The sequence below is a fragment of the Limulus polyphemus genome, unplaced genomic scaffold (genome assembly GCF_000517525.1).
Source record: "Limulus polyphemus unplaced genomic scaffold, Limulus_polyphemus-2.1.2 Scaffold638, whole genome shotgun sequence".
Lineage (NCBI taxonomy): Eukaryota > Metazoa > Arthropoda > Merostomata > Xiphosura > Limulidae > Limulus > Limulus polyphemus.
Window position 1 is genome coordinate 80,113 of NW_013666248.1, and position 10,496 is coordinate 90,608.

At 32.7% G+C, this 10,496-nt stretch overlaps 1 protein-coding gene across 1 annotated transcript in view; it reads left to right on the forward strand.

Moving 5' to 3' along the window:
- Window positions 1-10,211, forward strand: part of LOC106459616 (tryptophan 5-hydroxylase 1-like) — a 35,963-nt gene extending 25,752 nt beyond the window's left edge. Inside the window, exons 7-13 of the mRNA XM_022386144.1 lie at window positions 1,798-1,896; window positions 2,433-2,479; window positions 3,267-3,402; window positions 4,457-4,583; window positions 5,525-5,620; window positions 5,855-5,988; window positions 9,451-10,211. Of these exons, the coding sequence (XP_022241852.1) occupies window positions 1,798-1,896; window positions 2,433-2,479; window positions 3,267-3,402; window positions 4,457-4,583; window positions 5,525-5,620; window positions 5,855-5,988; window positions 9,451-9,616 (805 nt within the window). The 3' untranslated portion in view covers window positions 9,617-10,211. The remainder of the gene's footprint in view (window positions 1-1,797; window positions 1,897-2,432; window positions 2,480-3,266; window positions 3,403-4,456; window positions 4,584-5,524; window positions 5,621-5,854; window positions 5,989-9,450) is intronic.
- The last annotated feature ends 285 nt before the right edge of the window (window positions 10,212-10,496 follow it).

Consider the following 10,496-nt stretch of genomic DNA (forward strand, 5'->3'; position numbering starts at 1 on the left):
TTAACTATTAACAGTATATGTAGTTACATTAAAAGCCGTTAACTATTAACAGCATATGTAGTTACATTGAATCCCGTTAACTATTTACAGTGTATGTAGATACATTAAAACCCTTAACTATTAACAATATGTAGTTACATTAAAAGCCGTTAACTATTAACAGCATATGTAGTTACATTGAATCCCGTTAACTATTTACAGTGTATGTAGTTACATTAAAACCCTTAACTATTAATAGTATATATAGTTACATCAAAACCTTAACTACTAACAATATATATGTAGTTACATTAAAACCCGTTAACTATTAACAGCATATGTAGTTACACTTAATCCCGTTAACCATTTACAGTATATGTAGTTACATTAAAACCCTTAACTATTAACAGTATGTGTAGTTACATTAAAACCCTTAACTATTAACAGTATATGTAGTTACATTAAAACCATTTAACTATTAATAGTATATGTAGTCACATTCAAACCCTTAACTATTAACAGCATATGTAGTTACACTTAATCCCGTTAACTATTTACAGTGTATGTAGTTACATTGAATCCCTTAACTATTAACAGTATATGTAGTTACAATGATACTTGTTAACTATTAACAGCATATGTAGTAACATTAAAACCATTAACTATTAACAGTATATGTAGTTATATTAAACTCTTAACTATTAACAGTATGTGTAGTTACATTAAACCTCTTATCTATTAACAGCATATGTAGTTACATTAAAACTCTTGATTATTAACAGTATATGTAGTTACATTAAAACCCTTTAATTATTAACAGTATGTTTAGTTACATTAAAACTCTTCATTATTAACAGTATATGTAGTTATATTAAAATCCGTTAATTGTTAACAATGTACGTAGTTACAGTAAAACCCGTTAACTAATAACAGTGTATATATATAGTTACATTAAAACCCGTTAACTAATAACAGTGTATATAGTTACATTAAAACCCTTAATAATTAACAATATATGTAACTACACGGAAACCCTTAATTATTAACAAATAAATGGAGTACCTGTCCCCTTGATGGAAGTTATGTAAATTCATGATTAATGAAAGTTTATCTTATGATATGAAAAAGTTGCTTTCTTTACATGTAATTATAAAATACGCAAAAATTCATAAAAACTGTAAAACACAAAAAGTGAAACCGCAAATTTATATGTATTTTCCCATTGCCCCAACAAACCTTCATGCCAAATTTGATGAAGATCCACCAACAGGGGGCGAAGTAGTGGTAAAAAACGCGAAAACGGCCATAAAAACCGCAAAATAGAAAACTGGACCCAATGAACCTCCATACCAATTTGGGGGAAGATCCATCCACATCCTGCGAAGTAGTTATATGGACATACAACAAACAACAGACAGTATTATCATACAGATATATGTAACTACATTATTTTTAAGGCAACTTCAGAAACTTTAAGGTTCATTTAATTTGTAGTTGAAAGACTCAGGAATTTAAGTGTTACTTTTTAGTTTTATACATTTATTATTGAGAAGAATATCAAATGATTGCAGTTTAGATTTAAGTTTTAGTTACGTTTATTTTAATCATCGCTGTGTGATACGGGTGGATTGGATTTAACAAAATAACTTGAAGCCTAACTAATCAAATTCGTTTTATTTAGTTTCTGTGCAGCGACAGTCATCGGATGTTGTGATAAATTTGTATCTTGGTTTCAAAATTTAAAATCTGAAAATTAAAGCACGACGTTTCACTTGTGTGTAATTTCACACACAGAGATGTTTATCTTGATTCCTCTAGGGGGAGAGTTTTTAAACATCTAAAGGCACTGTACCCAACCCACGCTTGTAGAGAGTTTCTGGAAAACTTCAACCTTCTCATTAAATATTGTGGCTATAGGTAGGTAAAAACTATAAATATTATCATAAAAAACCTGTTGTTTATTAGAAATATCAGTTACTACCATTCATACACTAGATGCTTATCAGTATTTCAGTACACGCTCGGATGTGTGAGCTTAAGTTTAGAATGTTTTAAAATGAAAAATCGGAATTTAGTAGATACTAATAGTTTTGATGGATGTTTGTTAGCTTCTGACTGCCTTTTCGTTTTTTATTGTTTTATTATTTTTCAATTGTTTGTTTAACAGATTTGGCGGCTCACTAGCTTGGGATTGGGAATTATAATTTCTTACAACGTGGACCCTATGTGTATGCTTAACTTTGAATAAAAAATAAAACATCGAGTTTAATAAATTTTACCACGTTACTCTACTTTAAAATGATCATTGCTTGATAGTTTTTAGATGTTTTAGTAATTTTAAAAATACACACTTGAAAGATGTGAGCATATTTTAAAAGTTTTAATGAAATGTTAATTTACACGATGGTCTTTATAAAGTTATGGAAAGTTAAAACTAACATTTTTATTTTCAGAGAGGATAATATTCCCCAGTTGGAGGATGTTAGCTGCTTCTTGAAACGTATGTCGTAACACAAATTTATTTGATTATAATTACCAAGTTTAAGTATGAAATAGAAAAAAAGAAGTTTATTCAGACTACAATAATCATAACTTATTAACATATCGACTTAATTCAACACAAAAATAATATAATTTTCTCTTAAAATAATGTAAGTGAAATATGAAACAATAAACCTAAAACCTGTCAGCTATTTCTGTAACACTAATCCTAGAGCCTGTGGGTTTCATCTGTAACATTAACTTTAGAACCTGTGAACAGTTCCTGTAACACTAACCTGTGAACTGTTACGGTAACATTAACCTAAGAACCTGTGAACCATTTCTGTAACACTAACCTAAGAACTTGTGAACTGTTCCTGTAACACAAATCGTAGAACCTGTGAACTATATTTGTAACACTAATGTAAGAACCTGTGAACTGTTCTTGTAACACTAATCTAAGAACCTGTGAACTATTCCTGTGACATTAACCTAAGAACCTGTGAACTATTCCTGTAACACTAATGTAAGAACCTGTGAACTATACCAATAACACTAACCTAAGAACCTGTGAATTATACCAATAACACTAATCTAAGAGCCTGTGAACTATACCAGTAAAACAACCCTTAGAACCTGAGAAGCATTGTTTTAACAATAATCAAAGAACCTGCGAAGTTTTCTCTTTATAATCGGGAATGTATTTTGTAGTAATAAAACTCTGTAATTTTTTCCTACTTTCACTAGTAGAATGTAAGCATTGAATAGAATATTTACCAAAAAATTACGATTACTTTTGATACAAGGACGGACAGGATTTCACCTTCGACCTGTGGCCGGCTATTTGTCATCACGCGATTTTCTGGCTGGTCTAGCTTTTCGTGTATTCCATTGTACGCAGTATATACGTCACAGTTCGGATCCTTTTTATACTCCCGAACCGTAAGTATCATCATATTTAAACAACAGTAATAAATTATACAGCTTAAACATCATAGTTCAGTTATTCATGGCAATCATGAGAATTTCAAAATCAGACCTTATATCAATTTCTATTAATCTTATCTTGGAAATTACAAATTAGCATACGAGTTTTATTTACGAAAATAGTTAAGCCCAACTTTCTGTACCAGGGAAATAACCGACTGTTTACACCCAACATGTAAAATTAATGTTTCATATCATCGTTTTTGTTGTTGTTGAAACAGATATGGATTATTTTAATATTGATTTGTTTCATTATAGGCGAAGTTAAAACGTTTTTTGCTAAAAAAAGAGAAATAAATGTTCATCATACTAAAAATCACAGGTTTAAAAATTAATTGAACCATAAAATAAGAAATCCAATAATTATGCCAACTCTGGAAGGTTTACCTTTGTATAATACCAGCAAGGCATCGAGAGAGAATCAAATTAATTGTTCAAAAAAAAAGGGCAAAAGTAAACGCGCTAAGGTTAAAGTAATAGACGAAAGGCTGACCCTGGCGGGAGGAGGTCGACCTAAAATGTCGTTGGCCCACCCTCAAGCTAATGTAGAGCGTTAGTCTAATTGTAGTTTTAGGTCAGAATTGTTGCCATTATATGTCTCACTACTCCCTTCTCACTTAGGGAAAGCTGGAGTGAGGACTACACAAACGTTTGTGCAATATGGGGAATTAATATGAAGAGTAAAGGAGTGAAAAGTAGGAACGACAATGGATGTAAACTAATTCAAATCAAAATGTGTAACATTCAGTTTTTACACTTTAAAGTGCACATCATTCTTCCTAAACATACATAATATTTCAGATCGTGTTCCAGCTTCCTTGTTGAAATTAAGTAAAATTGAATTTGCTTTTATTTTGTTTTTTGTTAAAAAGCAAATGTGTCTAAAGTTTTTCGGTATAATAAGAAAAAAGAAGCTTATACTTTACAAGGATTTAGACATAAGGAAATCTAGTAAAGGTATTTACTTTTACTAAGGTTTAATACAATATTCTTCTTTCCTTCTTGTAAGTGATTGCTGTCACGAACTTCTGGGTCACGTGCCCCTTCTGGCAGACGATAGTTTCTCTCAGTTTTCTCAAGAGATTGGTCTTGCATCACTAGGAGCCTCGGATGATGAAGTGGATAAACTGGCAACAGTAAGATTTTTTAATGTTTTTGAAAATTAATTATGATATCCTTTCAAACTTGTGTTTATGAATGATTCAAAAAAATTACTGTGACAATTTACTCATAACTTTGGTGATATTATGTCTTGTATAACAAATAAAGTCGACAAATTTAGCTATTTTATTTACTGTAGTAATTTAAAGATGTGTGGGAAGATGCCCTATTTATTGCAGACTTTGAATATCAGGCTGAACTAAGAAGATCACATATAAACTGTGTGGTTCAGAAACCGTAGACATCATAACCATGATGACACCTCTCTTGAGGCTTATCTTGTCAGAGTTACCTTATTATGATGTGTGCTATATCTCCATTGATCTCTTGATGTTTTTCTCTTTAGTGGTATATCACCATCATGACGCCTGTAATTTAACTTGTGGTCTCTTGATGTTTATCTCTGCTCGTTAATTTTACCTTATTATGACTTGTTCAATGTCACCATTATATCTTGATGTTTGTCTGGTTAGTGTTCTCTCATCATGATGTTTGCAATGTCACGACTGATCTCTTGATGTTTATCTCGCTATTGGTACTCTACCACGATGTCTGAAATGTTTGTTTGCTATGAATTTTGCGCAAAGCTACATGAGAGCAGTGAAAGACTAGAAGGTAGCTAGTCATCACCACCCTTGGGCTACTCTTTTACCAACGAATAGTGGGATTGACCATCACATTATAACCTCCCACGGCTGAAAGAGCGAGCATATTTGGTGTGACGGGAATTCGAACCCGCGACCCGCAGATTGCGAGTCGAGCGCCCTAACCACCTGGCCATGCCGGTCCTTTCTTGTCTGTTACTATCTTTCTTTTTCTTGTTAGTTGTGTCATTATTGTCGCGTCTTTCATTAATCAAACTCAATTTAATAAAAAAAAAGGAATTTTAAAGAAACTTCTTTCTATTTTCCGACAGTGTTATTTCTTCACTGTGGAGTTCGGACTTTGCAAACAGAACAATGAGACGCGAGTGTATGGTGCTGGTCTTCTCTCCTCAATCGCCGAATTACAGGTCAGTTTCATATCTTACTTATTTAAAATCTGGTTTTCCACTAGTCTTGAAAATATGAATGATAAGCTAATCAAACGATTATCTGAATTTATGTATAAAACTGTAGGAAGATAATTAAACTTAGTTCAGATTCATTCGCAAAAATATTCCTATTTATTCACTAACTGTAAAATATATTTCAGAATTTGTTTAGTTAGAGGGAAAAACTAATTTTTCTGTGATTTCCTTCTTTAGCATGCATTGTCACCGAATGCTAAGGTTCTACCGTTTGACCCCGAGCGAACTTGTCAGCAAGAACCCATTATTACGTCATTTCAAGAAGCTTATTTCTGCACTGGTAGTTTTGAAGAGGCCAAAGAGAAAATGAGGTAGTATCTAACAAAAACTTACAAATCTAATGCATGTAAGGCCAATGTATTAGATTTGTAAGTTTTATTAGATAAATTACTATTCTGTAAATGGCTTTACATGTATTAGATTTGTAAGTTTTATTAGATAAATTACTACTCTATAAATGACCTTATATGTATTAGATTTGTAAGTTTTATTAGATAAATTACTACTCTATAAATGACCTTATATGTATTAGATTTGTAAGTTTTTATCAGATAAATTACTACTCTATAAATGGCCTTACATGTATTAGATTTGTAAGTTTTATTAGTTAAATTACTACTCTGTAAGGTAAGGCCGTTTACAGAGTAGTAATTTAGCTGTGCAGGTTGATGTTACATAAAGTTTAACACATTTGGTGACAGTATAATAGCTTTACAACAGAAACATTACGCTACAATATATATATATACACACATGCACTGTGATGTTGTGGTTATAGCTTCAAGAAGTATCATGTGAAAACTGCTCAATATTTGGGCTACAATGGTAGACAATCACATGTGCTAATTCGGAACTGACAATAATACAACAGAATACTTTGAATAAATGGGATTCTTTAGTATATTCTTGCTCACACTTGTGTCACACTGTTTTAATTACTATCTTTATATATGTATGGTATAATATTATCCAACTGATCAGTTCAGTACACCTGCAGCTAGTAATGAACCTGTACCTGCTAAATATATCATGGTTCATTGTTTCGTAAGGTTAATAAGGGTAAACAACAACCACAATTCTTTCCTTCTCAAGATATTTCTTATTCAACAGAGCGCTATGTTTTAGACAATTATTCAAAGTCTCGATCATTGTGGTTTTAATCTGACTAGCTATTTTGTGGATACTATACGAGACCGTGTACTAGCAATGTGAAACAACAAACCAGATTATATGATATCGGTGTGCCCTTCTGTAACTCCAACCATGCCTTTCACATGCACTGTCTGTCTAATCCAACGTCAGAGAACAGATATTGCAACACGTTCATCTCCTCATTTGACTGCCATGTCATCAGTCAGCTCAGGCCAGCCCAAGAAATCACCAACATTAGCCAACATGTATGAAGCCTGGATATATTTCTGGATTAGACTTATAGTGTATAAGAAATACCTTAAGGGCAGGATAGTACCAGTCAAGATTAAGTGTACATTTGTGTTTCACAGTATGTTAATTTGTTCTAAAATTAAAAACAAACTACGTCTACGCCATTAGAATGACACACAAGTCCCCATTCTTACAGGCTTACTTGGCAAAATGAGTCTTTATGACCTATATGCCACCTTTAATTAGGCTATAAAAATTACTTTAAATTTCATTAGTTAAGGTTATCCACCTTATGGTGCTACGAAGGATTAATGTAGAATAACTTGAACATGTAGCATGGCTCATCAGCATTCTCAGCAAGATAATTCAGTAAATATAGATACAGATGTGTTTGATTGTTTGTTGTTCATTACAGAGTTACTCAGTGGGCTATCTGTGCTATGCTTATCACGGGTATCAACACCAATGTTTAGCGTTATAAGCCTATAAGTATGAAAAATAAACGTATTACTGTGAAATTATGTAACGTTGGATCAAGTCCACTCATCAACATTTAATGGAAATGTTTAAATGCAATGCCACATATATAAATTATGTGGATAGAAAAAAAAATATATCACAGGTGCTAGAAGTCAGCAGAACTGATAGAAGAAATGCTTAATACTTTGTCACGAACGATCTACAGTGCACGAGACCATTCAATAGTATCAGAAACTTTATGTAAAACATCTAAAAATTATGTACGTTGGCCAAAGGACTGAAAAAAGTAACGGAAATCTTTTTTACAACAAACTTGCAGTGACTTAACCATATTCATTGTGAATGAGTAGCATTAGTTAGGTCAGTACACTGAGCATTAGAAAACTGCTTGTTTTGTCGTGAATAATTCGAAGTGACAACTTCATTCAGGTTGGAAGAAGCAATATCATTGTGTCAAAATTCCTGCGTGGAGCCCAGATCTTAGATATACCAGTGGCGGAGTCTCCGACTTTTCAATCTCTTCCAGCATAAATACATCAAAATTTCTATTTCTATTGGTAATATATAATTTATGACGAAAATGTTTATAGTAAAATTGTTGGACAGTCATTGCAATTGTAGATTTACGGAAATATTTCAAGAATAAGAAATAACTTTTAGCCAGTGAATCATTAGCTATAATCATATAAACAACAACAACTTAGCGTTACCCACCCACATTAGAAATCGAGTTCCAATACCCACGGTCTCAAAAGCATAAATATCCCTTTGTGTAGCTTTATCCTTGATAACAAACAAAACAAACTTACCTGGATAAACTATTTCCAAATATATAAAACAACACTGTTTAGGAGTTTTTACATTGGAGGAGTCATTACAAAGTCTAAATACTTAATTTATAGACAACAAAGTACTGGATTCCTGTTGGCGGATGGGGTATTTTGAGTTTTGGAAGATAATTTAAACGTCATTGAGGCTACTAGTTAGTTAGTTTGTTTGTTTGTTTTTGAATTTCGCGCAAAGCTACACGAGGGCTATCTGCGCTAGCCGTCCCTAATTTAGCAGTGTAAGACTAGAGGGAAGGCAGCTAGTCATCACCACCCACCGCCAACTCTTGGGCTACTCTTTTACCAACGAATATGGGATTGACCGTCACATTATAACGCCCCCACGGCTGAAAGGGCAAGCATGTTTGGTGGGATGCGGATTCGAACCCGCGACCCTCAGATTGTGAGTCGAGCGCCTTATCCACCTGGCCATGCCGGGCACTACTAGTTAGTATGGGGCTAGAAAGGGGTAATGTAGTTGACTGACCATGTCAGTTAAATATAAATTTGCAAAGCAAATGAGGAAGTCTTAAAAGTAATTATGGTGTTTTTATCCTTTACATAAAAAAAAATCAAAATAGATCCCAGAATTCAGTTGTGGAGAGATTCGACAGAAATTACTTACTACCAACCTTTTGTAAAGTAGAATATTTTTAACGACTGTTTGACGGTTTAGAGGGCTGTGTTTGTTAATTGGTAAACCAGCGGTTCTCAACTTGCTGTTCGTGGGCTCCCTTCAGGTGGTGCGTTAAAAGGTTTCATAATTACGGTAAGGAAGCGTATCGAACTCTTTGTGGTCAGCAGAGATTAATGATCATAATAATAAGGTGATCCACGAACAAAATGTTTGAGAACCACTACTCTAGACGATTTAACTCGTCCATGGAGAAACTCCCACCAAACTGATTTAAAATATTTTTATTGGTAATGTATTTACAGTTTAGCCTATATTTTTAAGATTAAGCAGATTTTGGTTAACATTCTTAAGTTTAAACAGACGTTCTATATTTCTTAAGGTTTCAAGTGATTCGAAGATATATATTGTATGGATATTAATTATTATTGTCTATTTTTCTGGCTTAGAGAATTTGCAAAGACCATCAAACGTCCTTTCGGTATTCGCTACAACCCCTACACACAGACAGTAGAAATACTCTCGAATACCAGGAAGATTGCTCGTATGGTGAGTGAGCTGAAGGGCGACCTCTGTATTGTAACAACAGCTCTGAGTAAGATTCATGCGCAGTAGAATAGAAACCTACGCTATATTGTGTGTGGTATTTATGATTATACGTACAATTAGTTTACGTAAATATGTTAAAGCTATTTTAGTGACGTGTTGAAAATGCTTATATTTTCCCCTTTTATGCTTTAATTGAAAGAAGAAGTTCAACAGACCTATAAGTTAAATAAATATCGGTATATCACGTTTGCAAATTTTGAAGCTTATATACGGTCGAAATCGGTGTATTCAATATTTTATAGATTAACATATTATATTTCTTCTGATGATGTGGCTTCAGTAGTGTTAGAATTTAGAAAGTAGAAACCACATTCGGGTAATCAACCGTTCCTGCTTAAATCCTACGTCTCATAAAAACAATAATACAATGCATAACATATTAAAAGATTAATTTGTGACAAGTTGGCCTAACTGTTTTAACAGACATCGTCACGAATAAAAGTTTCCCTATACAAAACAAAATACGTTGTTCCGTTCTTTCGAAGATAATAAAAAACAGGAAATTCTCTGAAACTAAAATATTCTTTCTTTCTTTTTGTAGACAATTATGAATGTTATTAAAGTTACGAATTACTTTGGAGAGTAGAAGAAAATACATTATAATATTTTTTAAAACCTATCTTTCGAAAATTGAATAATAAAATAAGATATTACTTTATATTGTGAAAATAAAAAAGGAATCCTGTTCTTTGAAAGTTAAGATAAAATATATCAAAAAATAATATCAAATCGTTTTATGTTTTGAAAGTTTGTAGTGCATACTGGAGGGATTTACACATTGTGATAAAAGTTTAGATAAACGACCTTTACACTCCAGATGTATATATATTTGTTTGTTTTTTTATTACTACAGAAGTTTCGCTTTTACAGCTTCTTCAGGGTCAGT